At 47.2% G+C, this 14,838-nt stretch overlaps 1 protein-coding gene across 2 annotated transcripts in view; it reads left to right on the top strand.

The window, feature by feature from the left end:
- The window catches only part of SLC6A4 (solute carrier family 6 member 4), a 32,686-nt gene extending 18,642 nt beyond the window's left edge, over window positions 1-14,044 (top strand). Inside the window, exons 8-15 of one of the 2 annotated variants that reach the window (XM_013053501.2) lie at window positions 1,212-1,339; window positions 2,338-2,450; window positions 2,547-2,681; window positions 3,083-3,214; window positions 4,235-4,334; window positions 6,195-6,295; window positions 10,151-10,318; window positions 12,557-14,044. In XM_013053501.2, coding sequence (XP_012908955.1) covers window positions 1,212-1,339; window positions 2,338-2,450; window positions 2,547-2,681; window positions 3,083-3,214; window positions 4,235-4,334; window positions 6,195-6,295; window positions 10,151-10,318; window positions 12,557-12,631 — 952 coding nt within the window. In that variant the 3' untranslated portion in view covers window positions 12,632-14,044. The remainder of the gene's footprint in view (window positions 1-1,211; window positions 1,340-2,337; window positions 2,451-2,546; window positions 2,682-3,082; window positions 3,215-4,234; window positions 4,335-6,194; window positions 6,296-10,150; window positions 10,319-12,556) is intronic. The other variant, XM_004746922.3, reaches the window with a different exon arrangement.
- Window positions 14,045-14,838: the final 794 nt, after the last annotated feature.

Genomic DNA, 14,838 nt, shown 5'->3' with positions numbered 1-14,838 from the left:
AATTGCAACATATAGTAAATATTTCGATTTTACTTATTAATGTGTTTAACAAGAATTTTAATGTGATTATTTATTTATGTACATATTTACAAAAGTATAACGATTGAACTATTTTGAACAAGGCAGAATGCCACCATGATTTTTGTGGCAAAGTCTCATTTCAGAAATTTAGATGAAACAGAGAGTGTTTTACCAATTATGATTTCACTATCACTCATCATCTTTAGAGTTAACTTTGAGTGCCCTCTCACAGAGGGCAGTGACCAGCAATCTAATTGTGCTGTTCATAAGATGATTACAGAGTTCACCTTCTCTTCCAAAGGAATCCACAACTGCCCTAAGCAATGTGGTGTTGCACTGGGACACCAAACTGAAGTTGGATGACAAGGTCTTCTTTTAAAAAAGTGTCAGGATATCCCTGGGACAGGATCATAACTTCATTTGCACATAGTGTCAAAAGTCTAAATCCGGGGACTTTATGAATGTGAGGCCAAGGCTCCCTCATGGCCCTGCCTCCAATCCAGACCCTGCTTCCAAGCAATTTTTTCTTTTCTTTTCTTTTTTTTTTTTTAATATTTTATTTGTTTATTTGACAGACAGAGATCACACAAGTAGGCAGAGAGGCAGGCAGAGAGAGAGAGGAGAGCAGAGAGCTGAGCAGAGAGCCCGATGCGGGGCTCGATCCCAGGACCCTGGGATCATGACCTGAGCCGAAGGCAGAGGCTTTAACCCACTGAGCCACCCAGGCGCTCCCCAAGCAATTTTTTCTTAAGATTTTATTTATTTATTTGAGAGAGAGAGGACGCATGAGGAGGGGAGGGGCAGAGGAAACGCAGGCTCCCCTGCTCAGCGGGGAGCCTGACCAGTCGGGACTGGATCCTGGGACTCCAGGATCACGACCTGAGCCGAAGGCGGTCACTTAACCAATGAGCCACCCAGGCACCCCCAGAGCAATTCTTGTTTGAAGTCAGGAGGTCTGGGTGGTTCCAGTTCACCACAGGACATCACTATAACCAGCCCCGGGCTCACCCCCTGCCATGCATGGTGCGAATGGCAGCCCGTGCTTCGAACTACCAACCAGTGTGAGAGGCCAGGCTGGGGCAGACAAGAGGGGACACCAGGACAGGTCCCTGAGGGCCTCGGGTGGAGACTGGTGCTCTTGAGACTCTGTCCTTGGAAGTGTCTCAGTCCCGCTGGGTTCTCTGCTCCAGAGACGCCCTGGTGACCAGCGTGGTGAACTGCATGACGAGCTTTGTTTCGGGATTTGTCATCTTCACGGTGCTCGGGTATATGGCCGAGATGCGGAATGAGGATGTGTCCGAGGTGGCCAAAGATGCAGGTGGGAACCTGTGTTCTCTTTATGTCCCTTGCTCTCACTGAATGGCTTGGCTGCTCTTTGGGTCCTTACAGATATCTAAGTTTTGAGCTATTTCTAAATGTTCCTTTAAACATTGTCCAAGGTTTGGGAGAAACTTACCGCCTTCTGCGTGCTCAGCCATGGCGGGGAGGGGATGCGGCAGCTGGATGACTGGATGAGCGCTTTTAAAAGCATTGTGTTTGGTCTGGCGATGAGTCCAAGTCTAATAAGCAAATGATTATTAATCCTTCGAATTTCCCCTTGGAGAAAAATAAAATATAGATGACGTAGTCACGCTACTGTATTGTGAGGTTTTCGTGGAAAAGGAGTGACAGATATTGAAGAAGTGGCCATGGAAGTTTGTGGATGGAATCCCAGGGCTTTCTTGCCAACACACTTCCGTCTTTGACCTGATGCACAGCTGTGCTCGTCCTGGTACCCCAAGCTCAGGCACTTCCATCCAGCCCGTGAGAAGTGGAGGACATGTCCCTCACACTATCAAAAGGGACTTTAAAAATAGCGGGAGGTCTTTATTCCGAGGCCTCTAGGACTCTTCTGGAATGTTTCACCTTTCCTACTGTTTTCTAGCTAATACCATCAGAGAGAGCTAAATGCTCTGGATATCAGTCCTGGCCCAGAAAAAAAAGCTCTGAGTTGTGATGTGGTGGAAACTCTTATTCCCATGTGTAGCTTTGCTAGTGTTAGGGTCTTGGGTTTCTTTCCATCCATACCCCTCCCCCCGCAACTGACTGAGGGTTTACACCTTTTAAGATGGCTGCGGTTCCTTCCCTCTCTTGATGTCAGGATGGGCAGGGGGGATGGTGTGGAGTGTGAGCAAGTGTTCGGGGTGTGTTAAAGCCTATTTCACATGTAAGTTCCCGTGACAGAAGTGTAATTGTTGGTGTGGCTGCGTTTCCCCGAGACGTCTTTGCAGGGCAGGTGTCGGTGACCACCTCCTCCTCTCTCCCACTCTGTCTCAGGCCCCAGCCTCCTCTTCATCACGTATGCGGAAGCCATAGCCAACATGCCAGCATCCACTTTCTTTGCCATCATCTTCTTCCTGATGTTAATCACGCTGGGCCTGGACAGCACCGTGAGTGAATGGGGAGGGAAGCCTGGCTTTCTGGAGGAGACGAGGGGGTTGGGGAGGAAGGTGCGCGTATCCTTCCCATCCTGGCCACCCCAGCAGGTGTTGGCTGCTCCCTCCCGGTGCTCCCTCAGCCCCTGGTTCAGGCCTCCCTGCAGCTGCTCATGGCCCTCTAGGACCTGCGAGAGTCATTCAGGGGTTAATGAGGGTAAGAGGTCTGCACAGAACAGGGCTCAGGTATGTGAACTGCTATTATTGGGTGCTGCCCCTGCACCAGAGGGACCCTAAAGGTCCCTCTTGGGTCTCGGTGCCCTGCTGCCCCACATTTGACTCAGCACCTGGCACTTAGTAGTGTGGGAAGACTCTCAGCTTTGAGTTGGTCTTTCTGGTGAAGCCGGAGTCTCCCCAGGAGGCCTCACATAAAGCAGTCCTGTCCGGGCGCTCTGTTTCTTTCCTTGATGTGCTTGGGGTGGGGGGGGGCTTCTTTATGACCGTGAAAACGGGGTGATACGTTGCCAGCGAGGGCTGGGTCTGTGGGGAGCCCATCATGACCAGCCACCTACCTTCCCGTTCGCTGTCCTCGAAGGGAACACACTGGCCTTGAGCCTCCCCTGTGACAGCTGGCATGTCCCTCTCAGTTTGCAGGCTTGGAGGGGGTGATCACAGCTGTGCTTGACGAGTTTCCGCACATCTGGGCCAAGCGCCGGGAGTGGTTTGTGCTTGGTGTCGTCATTACGTGCTTCTTTGGCTCCCTGGCCACCCTGACTTTCGTGAGTACTGCAACCCCCAGCTTTGAGTAGCCTCTGCGGAGGCAGCAGAGCCCCGCAAGAACCTGTCCCTTTGCTTCCATCTTCCGTGGCGCCCTGGCTTTGGCACCAAGTAAGAGGGTTGATGCTGCTCTGCAAATGTCACCAGGGATCAGGAGGAAAGTTGTTTCCGGCAGTGTTTGTGTGTAGAATCTGTTCTGTGCTTGGTAGTTGGAGGGCTTTCCATCTTGCAATCGACCCAGCTGGATTTCAGGCTTTGCAGTGTGTCTGGAGAAGAACTGAGATTTGCTTTTCCAGTCTTTAGGGCTTCTTTTGTGGGATTATTGCCCTGATGTCCCCATATCCAGAATATCTGGAGGCTGGCATCTCCTGTTTGTAATCTCACTTTGTCTCCCCCAGAGAATATGCAATGGTGAAGAAGTCAGACCCTCTCCCATGATTTTTTTTTTTAAGCGGAGGCAAATACAGTTAAAATGAAATAAGATCACACCCACAGCCATCCCTGGCTTATGTCCTCCTGACTCAAGGCAGATTTTGAAGACCTGCATCTTCAAGCTATGGTCAACAGGGTTGGGTGGGGTGCGGGGGGCACCCTGAGGAGGACCCAAGGGATTGGCAAGTTAAGACAGAAGGAGAAACCAGAACCAACGTGCTCAGCATGTCTGGTATTGCGAACTGGCCCAGGTCCTGTCTTTAGGGACTGGGATTCTTTAGGGCAGAGTATACAGTAGGTGCTGCATAAGTGGAAGGAAGTTGGAAACAGATCCAGGGACTCTTCTGAGTCTATCTCTTAAAGCTCAGTGGGAGAAGAAGCAAGGAGACAGTGCTCTGTAGCACAGGAAGGGACGTCTGGTGCCGAGCTGTCTGGCCCACGCTGCGAGGGCTGATCTCAGAGGCAGGCTCTGGGAAATTTATATTGGGTCCCAGGTGGGACTGGTCAAAGTTAAGCAGCTATCGGCCTTCCCCATGAAGAGGAGGCAGTGCGTCGGAGGGCCCTTAACTCGTTTGCCGTCTCCTTTCCAGGGAGGGGCCTACGTGGTGAAGCTGCTAGAGGAGTACGCCACGGGCCCTGCGGTGCTCACCGTTGTCCTCATAGAGGCTGTGGCTGTGTACTGGTTTTATGGTAAGGTGCTTCCCTCCACCAGACGTGAGCCTTTCTACACCAGCCTGTAGCCCCCAGAATAGAGAAGGGCTGATTTCATCCAAGAAAGCCGGGGCAGGGTACCAGACGTCACCTCCCTGGGGGCCTGGAAAACCACGCCTGCAGAGTGGCTTCTTCCGAAGCAGGTCACCATGTCCTCCACACTCCATGCCACAGATTCCTTGGCTCGTGGGAGGACGCTGTCTCCTTCTGAGTTTAAATGTTCACCTAGAGGGCGTGGGCTGACCAGTTCCATAGAGCTCACCCGTGGAGGAGGCTGGAGATGCTGCGGGGTCTCAGAGCGGCACAGACAACGAAGAACCAGTGCACGGGGAATGCATTTGAGGAGGGTATAATATACCCGTATTTTACAGAGCTCCCCATAAAGCCCCGGGATAGAGTCTGGGAGACCTTCTCCCAGGGAAGAGGCAAGAATGTTCCCGTGTAGATTATCTGCTTTGGCAAAATCCCCAGTTCAGCCCCTGGGATGCCGGGGTGCAATCTGATAGGGGTGAAACTCGCAGCAGCAGAGAGAGGAAGCTGACATGGGTCCATCGGCAGGGCTCCCAAGAATCCGTGGGTGGGGATGGGCTGACCTGGGCAATTGACATGAAGAGAACCAGGTTCAGGGGCTCCTGGCTGGCTCATTCATAGGGCATGGGACTGTTTTTTTTTTTGTTGTTGTTGTTTTTTAAGAGTTTATTTATTATTTAACAGAGAGAAAGAGAGCACAAGCAGGGGGAGCTGCAGGCAGAGGGAGAGGGAGAAGCAGACTCCCTGATAAGCAAAGGAGTCCCATGTAGGACTGGATCCCAGGACCAGACCTGAGCCGAAGTCAGATGCTTAACTGGCTGAGCCACCCAGGTGCTCTGAACATGTGGCTCTTGATCTCAGGGTTTGAGTCCCACATTGAATGTAGAGATTACTCAAAATAAATAAATAAAATCTTTGAAGAAAAAAAGAGAGAGAAATCGAAATCGGGATTTGATCTAAGATCGACTCCCACATTGAATGTACAGATTATTCAAATCTTTGAAGAGAGAAAGAAAGAGAGAGAGAGAAACCAGGTTCAGAGATACCTCTCTTCATCTTTAAAATCAAGAAGTGATTATTTCATTCTGAAAATGTATTGATTTCCCTGGTTTCTATGGTAATAGAACAGCCTTAGCCTGTTTGTCATTACACGTAACGTGAAGAAGGGGAGGCCCCATATTCTGAGTTGCACATGAGCCCAGTGTTTTAAAAAGAATCCCTCCCTGCCTCCTCAGTGATTCCAAGGATGGAGTTCAGGGTACGGGACCTGGCTGTTGCTGAGGCTCTCGGGGAATGGACTGCAGGGCGCCTCGCCTTCCCGTTTCCAGTTTCTCACCAGGAGGAGTTCTCAGTTCTCACATGCACATATTTTTTATAGAAGAACCTTGATCTTGATCTGGCATGTGAGCAGGCAATCTGCTGTTAAAATTTCCTCTTGAATGTTTCCAATGTATGGTCCAAGTCCGTCTCTGTTAAGTGAGGTCCTGATTCCTAGATAAAATGTAACTTTCTTTTCTACAGTACCAGTAAAATCAGATGAGTGCTGAGATCTCAGAAGTCAAGCGCAGTGTGGGCGCCAAGAGGGGGCTTTGGGTCCCTCCCCAAATGTCCACCTGCCTCGCCCACTCCATGTAGAAAGAACGTTGCTGGCTATCAAATGCAGTTTTGTGACAAGTCCCCTGTCCCACTTTCAGACCAGATTGGTGCCCCTGAGTCCCCGCCGCGACAAACTCTAGAGCTGCTCATTGTCTCTGAGGGAGTCCATGTCGTCCCTCAGCCTATCTCTCTTTCTCTTGCGGGTGACTTTAGGCATCACTCAGTTCTGCAGTGACGTGAAGGAAATGCTCGGCTTCAGCCCTGGGTGGTTTTGGAGGATCTGCTGGGTCGCCATCAGCCCTCTCTTTCTCCTGGTGAGTGGCCATTTCCCTCTCCCTGGCCCGGAAGAAAGGTTCACCCCAACTGTTATGTAGAGTAAATTGTGCTGAAGTGTAACAGAGTTGCAGAAGAGTGTGTAAATCTGAAGTGTACCTCTCATTGCAACTTTATAAATCAAGCATGCTTTCGCAGCAGGAACCATGCTAAGAAACAAAAACATGACCAGCCCTTGAGAAGCCCCTCCGGTGTCCCTCCCAGTCAGTGTGTCCCCCAGGCTTCCCCGCTTTCTGGCTTCCAGCACCATGGAAGGGTAGTCGGGGCTTGGATCCCTGTGGCATGTGTCCATCACAGCCCTGCTCCGTGAGAATGATAAATAACATTTATTGAACATGAGGTGCCAGACCAGACTTCGTGCTAAACTTAGATCCATTGCTCTGTGAATCCTTACAACCGTTCCATGAAGGAGCATAGTCCTCATATGCCATTTTACAGTTAAGGAAATTGAAGCCTGAAGGGTCCCAGGTTACATGTGACGTGTAAGAGCTCTTCAAGACCTGGGAAGGATTTCCTCAGCTGCTCTTGAAGGCCCTGGGAGGAGGGGTCCTTGTAATTTCGTATTCATTTTCTTCAAGATGCCCCACACGAGAGTCCTCAAGCGTGGACCTGAGTCAAAAGTAGAATCCATCTAATGCCCAAGGACCTGGGTGAGAACATTCAGTTCCAAGTATTGCCTCTTTGCATTCAGTGCTCACCCCCCGTGTCCCTCCGAAGGAGACACTTGCCCCAAGACGCCGAAGCTCCCTACTCACATCCCAGCTGTGCTCTAAGGAAGCCCTGCGTAAAGTGGCTCCGTGCCCGTCAGCAGGGATCACTCTCCAGTTCTTTCATTTTAACTGTAATTTTATCTTGGAGGGAATTTTTTTAATCTCATAGAGCCAGAAAGCTTGTTGGACTGGTCCTTCCATCAGGCTCTAGCTTGTTAGGAATGTCTGGGCCAAACATTTTGTCTTAGGGACATCTCTGGCTTTGACATAGAGGTCATTGTTCCTTCCCCGTCTTGTTTAAAACAACAAGGGAAAATCCCTTCGTGTGTTCTGTTCTGACTTTCTCTGGGCGGCCCTTTGTTTGGTACTTTTTGTGCCCATACATCTGGACATGAACATATAAGGTGAGCCGTAAGTTCCCTCTTGCCTCTGTGATGCTGCGTGAGTCTGTCTGTACCCCAGAAGCTTTGCTTGACTTCCATTCCCCTGACCCTCGCAGGTTTCCAAAACCAAAGCCAACCACTGCCCTGGGCAGCAGATAGTTCTCAGTGCCCAGCGGCTCTGGGGAGTGCTCTGGTGGCTCTAGTGTTCCCCCAGACTTGGCCTGGTAGTTCTTATTACCTGATCAGCTCACTGGTAAACTAAAAATACGTGTATATTTTTCTTTAAAATTTTAAAATTTGAGTTAGGGAACCGTGTAATGTTTAGTAAAGGGAGTGATTCATCACTTGCCTGTAACACGGGGTGCTCCTCCCCACAAGCTCCCTCCATAATCCCGTCACCCAGCCAGCCCACCTCCACCCCTTCTCTCCATCCACCCTCTTGGTTCTCTATCCTTAGGAGTCTTTTATGGTTTGCTTTCCTTGCTCTCTTTTTCCCCTTCCCCTATGTTCATCTGTTTAAAAAAAAAAAAAATGTCTTTTTTAAAATCCAGGACATTTCGTTGTTTTCCGTGAGAGGGCTGGCACGAACTGCCTAGCCGGCCATCACTAGACGCAGTTCTCACATAGATGGATCAGTAATTTATGTGATTACCTGTGCTTCTTGATAATCTACTTAAATCCTTTCATTTGGTTTTCAAAGAAAAGAGGAGAGTTCCTTTGAGTTCCTTGAGGGAAGAAGCTCTGTCTCTCTGCTTCAGTATCCCCTACCAGGAAGGCAAGGATGTCCAGGGCTGAGATGTGGGAGAGGCAAGTAAGGCCACAGGTGTCAAATGGAAGGGGGGGAGGGGTTGGGCCCAAACTACTCAAAACTACTACCTTTTACTACAACACTTTTTAAAAACCAAAATTAATGCAGGAAAGTCCCCAGTCAGCAGATTTCAACATTTTAAATAAACAAACACAAGGCCTGACCTGGACTTGCGTGTCTCACCTCGCTCACCTTACCCTAATCTGGCCCTGTCAGATCTTGTCTTTTTAAAAATATTGCACTAAAGTATTCCCCCTTGATGACTAAAATCGACTTAACTGTTGTGCCCAAGGCGAGTGCCTCGCAGGCTCCCTCCCCTCGTCCTGGCCCCAGGCTTTATAGTATTTCATCTTTGTGAGCCTCTGGCTATCTTGCAGCCTGGGCAAACATGTGTGGTGTGCAATCATGCCCCGTGAGCTCCCATGCCCAGCAGAACTCATGCACAGACTTGGCTGAGGCCCGTCACTCCTGACCCCTGCCGTGTTTGCTTTTACTCACTTCCTCTAAAGGCAAGTGCTCTAGGGCCCAGCGAATGGGAGGCAAATTCGTCTTCCACTTTTGGGTCTCTGTACCAGATCCCTGGCTCTGCGCTTTTTAAGGCTGCCTTCAGTGAACAAGCAGTCGCTTACTAAAACTATTCTTTTTCACTGAAGCCAAGTTTCAGAAAAAAGAAAATATATATGAGCAGGGAGAGGCAGAGCCGTTCCTGCATGGGGTGTGTCCAGAGTTGCACACACTGGCTACCACAGGAGCCTGAGGCCTCTCTGAACTGGGCTGGGTTTCCCATACCTGACGTGAAGATGAGAAGGAGTTATAGAAGGCTCCTCACGGTGCAGCCTTGCCATGTTCCAGAACTAGCTCCCCGAGTAGCTGGGCCCAGGGGTGAGGACAGCGAGTCCCGGGAAGGGTCTGCGCTGGGAAAGCTTTCTCCCAGACTTAGGATAACACTGTTGGGAAGATGGATGTGTGTTTAACAACTTCCCATTTTATTACCTGCAGACAAAGAAGGAAAGATATAAATAGTTGTCGAACCACACAAATAGTTTACATCACTACTTTCTTTATGACTACGGAGTAATAAAATTAAATCAAGAGCAGTGACGATTTCAGCCCTGTGGTTACTAGGCAGAAACTGGTGTTTATGCTCTCCCTCTGGAAACCAAACTAAAGTAAGAAAACCTATAAACTGAGTGTTGGGAACACACCGTGGTGTTTCTTGGGGGGGAGATATTTTCATTTGAATTTTCTTTCTCCTTCCACACTTCCGGTCATGATGAGGGCCAGGGCGGGTGGTCACTCATGGCTGAGACACGTCGTGGCAGGGCCATGCCTGTAGAAACCCCAGGCTAAGGCTCTCAATGCAGAAAGCAGAGACCTCAAGAAAAGAGGGGACACATATACCCAGGAGCCCAAGGCTTCTCCAGGTCTTGAGAACCTTAGTATCTCTCCCGGACACAGGTAACTTCCATCTGACAGCTGGGAAATGCAGGAGGAAGTGAAAACAGAACCTAGAGAACTGTGGGGCCCTAGGATGGGCAGATGCTGTGGAGAGGCCACCCAGATCATTCTTCCACTGTCTGGCAAGACCGGACCCAAATCACTTTTCATAGTTGCCGGTGCTTTCCCCTTTGCCCCAAAGGGATTGCTTTAACTCCTCAGAAAAAAACGTTCTGAGGCCTTGGCATCCTTGCTCGAAGGGTCGAGATGGGGGGTGGAGAGGAGAATCAGTACAAGCACCTGGCTGTTTCCTGGTTGCAGCTCGGGCTCAGCAATGAGTGGATTCTATGCGTCAGAGTTCAATCAAGGATCTCTCACATTTGAGGGATTTCCTGAAAGGATCCCAGCTTTAGCATCTGGGGTCTGGGGTATCAGAACTGCCCCTATCTGCAAGGATGTCGTTACGATTTGTAATGTTTCTTGGCATTCTGGTTCCAGTTCATCATCTGCAGTTTTTTGATGAGCCCGCCCCAGCTCCGACTTTTCCAGTATAACTACCCTCAGTGGAGTATCATCCTGGGTTACTGCATAGGGACCTCGTCTTTCATCTGCATCCCCACATACATAGCGTACCGGCTGATCGTCACTCCAGGGACATTTAAAGAGGTAGGTGCTCGTGCGTGTGTTCTGACTAATAATTGTTTTGGGAGAAAAGGATACTCTGGGTGTGCTCGGTTCAGAGGAGATGAGTCCCCCATGTGAAACTCAACCGTTGGCTCTCGATCTTCTATATTTATATGTCTACACCAGTGAGCGACCTGTATTGGCTGCCACTCCCAGGAGCCTTCGATGCGGTGATGAGAGAGAGAGCTGGTATTTGCATGCACCACAGCCCACAGCTTGAGCTGTGTATAGCGTTCTAAACGTCTCAGATGACCACTTTGCCTTCTGCTTGCCATCGGGCATGGACATCAGATCTGTCATGTCTGAAGCAATACATACTTTTTATGTTTTCTGTTTGATCACAACCTCATTCCTCCCCAAGGGCCTTGGACCCTGGTGTGGCTTGAAATACACACTCGGGCCCAGAACTGTTGAGTTTATTCCTTTAAATCATCCTTTATTGCAGTCCTTTGGTTCCATTGATTACAATCTGGAGGTCATAGTCCGGGGTGATCTGTTTCTTAGATTGTCAGCTTGCAAAAGGCCATGGCCTGGCAAATTTTGAGAGCCACGGTAGTCTAGCAACTAGAATGTTACCAAAACAGGGAAAACAAAAGTGGGCCTGGCATTTTGGGAGATCAGCAGCATGGGTGGCTGGGGACTAGGACACAAAAGCCAAAAGTTCTACTTGTGTTGTTCAGGATACTGTTCCACCATACATCTTCGTGGCTCTCTGCTCTTTCTGCACAACATAGCCCCCCTCAAGACTAGTTAGAATGATCTGTGTCCAGTTCCCAATTAGCAAGACTTAATTCTGCTTAATCAGTCACAGCTTACATACTCCTCTATAGGGGGGGATGGTTTGTGAAATTATGTTTTCAATGAACTGACATGTCCAGGTAGCTGATGAGGGCTGCAGCCACTTCTTTTTAAGGGGATTTCTGGCATGAGACTACAGTTCTTGAATGTGAACTTGATTAGGAACACAAAATAGACAGTTTTGTTAATGTCATTAACTATGCAGATGGAACTATTTGAGTTCCATAGGCCCTTCTCTGTAAGGAAGAACAAACTCCCAGAATCAGGGAACAAAAGATTGAAGGACTGAAACTAATGTAATATTGTGTAGGAACTATACTCAAAAAAAAAAAAAAAAAAAGAAAGAAAGAAAGAAAGAGACTTTCATTTTCAATGCAAAATATAAAGGATGAGTAGCACAGCTTCACCTACAATCCATAAATCAAAAATGCTTTCAGATCCAATTTTGCCCACTTCCTGTACATACTCTCAGCCATCAAAAATTTTACTAAGCAGCTTCCTAAAGATTTTTCTAAGCCTCTGAGTTGCTGCTGTTTTCCCTTCTTCATGTCACCCTGATGCTAAGTTTTACATGGTGGGCTGTATATTTCATACCCAAGCCCAAGTGTATTTCAGATCATCTTAAAGCTTCTATGTATCTCAGCTGTTTCCAAACTAAAAATTCCTAAAGTCTTCCCTGTAATGAGTCCTATGTCAACATGAGTTTGCTTTAGCAGTGATGATTTAAATCATCACGTCTTTTTAAAGTTTTGTGATAATTTGTACCTTTGTATGAACTAACCAGTACTTCTTCACAGGCAGATTGATGAGATCAGGGACATCCTAGCCATTGCAGTGGCTGCATCCACATCATGCGTCTGGTGTGTGTGCAGGGCGGTAGGAGCCTGGCTGGGGCAGGGGTGCAGGGGGCAGGGGGTGGACAGAGTCCAGCATTCTCTCTGCTCCCTGAGCAGTATGTGGTCAAGGAGGCTTCCTTGGTCCAGAGAAAAAGATTTGCTTTCCCAGGTCCTTGAAAGCATGTTATACCCCAGTGGAGGTTCTACTGAAAGTTCATCATTTTCTCCCATTAATATTACAATGATTTTTATAATTAGTTGACAGATGCTTATAGTTCCTGAATATGTCATTTTCAAAGTTGTATTTAAGTGATCTCTACACCCAACATGGGGCTCAAACTCCTGACCCTGAGATCAAGAGTCACAGCTTCCAACTGAGCCTGCCAAGGGCTCCCTGAATGTATCATTTTTATCTATAGTTGGGAACAAATAAATCGGGAATGCCTTTCTTAAGGAAAGTCAGTGAGACTATTCCCACTTACTAGTAAATGCCATTAAAATGCTATTTAAATGTTTTCATATTAATGTTGAAATATTTAACTAAGTGTTAATGAATGTTTTTAACATTGTATTTTCTTCCCAACAGCGTATTATTAAAGGTATCACTCCAGAAACAGCGACAGAAATTCCCTATGGGGACATCCACTTGAATGCCATATAACATGCTTCAGTGAGAGGAAAATGGCTTCCCAACAACCTCTTCCTCTGGTTCTGACAAGTCATGCCTCGCCTTCTCCCCTCTCAGTGAACGAGTTTCCAGCTACACCTGACAATGGAAGGAAGGGCCTTCTTCATGGAGAGACTGTCCCAAAAGACTATGGTGCCCAGACTCCTATGGCCTCCAAATACTTGTTTCTGGGAAATCTCCTGGACATATCACCGTGTTAGCTCTATGACCAGCTAAACTGGACTATTTTGGATGTGTGAGGGTGTGTATGGAGGTGATGAGAGCCACCATCTCATCAGTTAGGATTAGGTTTAGAATCAAGTTTGTACAAGTCTCCTGCATCGTTTCTTGTTATGATCATTGGTATCTGACATCCACTTGCTTCTAAAGATTTCACTGTTGATGAGTGCATAAACCACGTAGGAGAAAACAGGGATACTGTTTTGTTAGCCATATATTTTCCGAGTAGCATAGAATTCTATAGCTGGAATCTTCTAGAACCCTGTAACCTGTGTGCCTTTGTGGAGTCAGGAGAGGAAGATGTAGAAACTAAATGGAAAAATAATGTATTCATGTGAGCATGTGTGTCTGTGTATACTGTTGTCTCGGTGTATCCTTCTCTCTATTCCAATACTTTGGGCCCATTACAAACTATATGAATTTCCTCTAATTTTTCTTACATTAACAATTCCACCTACTCAAATGTGTGTGTATGTTATTATAAGGGTATCATTGCCACCTCTGCCTTTTCCAGTGACACACTTCAGCGCGCACCTTCCTTTCTGGGCCCGTGTTCAGCGTTTGCTGCACTTCATTGTCATCTTCCTGTCCCTGCCAGCGAAACATGCAGGATAATGTTCCACAGGCAAATCCGGCCCATTTCATTAGTGACTGTGGCTTGGCCATAAACCGCTTTGAAGGGGATACTGACAAATGCTTCTTTGGTGTTCAGGTGACCATCTCGTTTAAGCTGTTTCAGATGACCTGGTTTGACTGCTCAGGTTACTTTGATTTGTGAAGAGAGGATTAAATCCAATTCTTGCTTACAGGGTATAAAGGTCTGGTACCCTGACCTTAACCAAGGTTGCCCTCAATCCAGAAGTAATTGGAGACTCTGGATTAGCCTTAAATGGAATTCCCCCAACCCTTCCTGGTTGACTACCAGGATTGTGAGCTCTCCAGATAATACTCAAGATTGAGGCTAAAATAAGTAAGGCTAATTGGAAAAGGGTCAGTTAAATGAATAACCTTGCATTTCACATAAAACATTGAATACGGATCAAGTAAATTTGACCCCGGGTGGATTTTGGCTTTCAGATGCGTAAGTAAAGAAGTAAATTTACCTTGTAATGTAAGATTTCCTCACCAGAATCTTAAAGGGAATAAACCTAGTCAATGATAAAAGGACTCAATCATCTCGCTGCACATCATTTCAGTCCTCTATATATATAGCATTTAATTCTAACAGCCTTATAGAAAGAAGACCCATCTAGCAGAGACTTGGTTTTATCCAATTATAGATCTCCTCTCTTGGCTCCTTTCCGCCCCCCCAGTCTCTGCCCCAGCCGTCTTCTTGTATTCTCCCTACATCCTTCTATTTCTGATTCTTTGCTTCTCCCAGCAGGATATTTTCCTTATAGAAGTGAGCTGCTGAGAAGTTTCCCAAAATATTAGAGGAAAAGAGTAGAGGGATTAAAAAGTCCCTCACTGACCTACCTTCATTATCTTTCCTCTTTCATTCCTTCATGCTCCTTATTTCCATTCTCTTCGCTTTCTAGCACGCTGAAGGGAGAGGGGTTGTTTAAGGGGCAGCGTAAGTCAGTGGTAACTAGCTTTGCAAATTTAAAGAACTACTTTATGAAGATATTCAGATACGGATTCTTTCTGCCCCACACACACTTATGCATGTTCCAAAGACATCATTTTTTAAAAAAAGCACTTTTTCAAACAGAATTAGAGTTCTGCCACGCCAGGTGTCGAAGGGATTATATAGGTGTTTTGAAAAGTTTTCAGACTTCACTGGACTTAAATAATGAAATCTCTGTTCTGCACAGTTTTCATTTACTTGATCCCTATTTATCAGTACTACTACGGATTTTTTTTTTTTAAAGGAAAACTTAGAAGTAGGTAGATGGACTTTAAAACAATCTTTTAAAGACCTTTTACATCTAATGTAGTATTTACATAAAAGTAAAAAATAA

This window comes from Mustela putorius, unplaced genomic scaffold (assembly GCF_011764305.1).
Source record: "Mustela putorius furo isolate JIRA1106 unplaced genomic scaffold, ASM1176430v1.1 tig00003962_pilon_pilon_pilon, whole genome shotgun sequence".
NCBI classification, from domain to species: Eukaryota; Metazoa; Chordata; class Mammalia; order Carnivora; family Mustelidae; genus Mustela; species Mustela putorius.
Note: the sequence above shows the minus strand (reverse complement) of the source record. Positions and strands in the feature narration are given on the sequence as shown.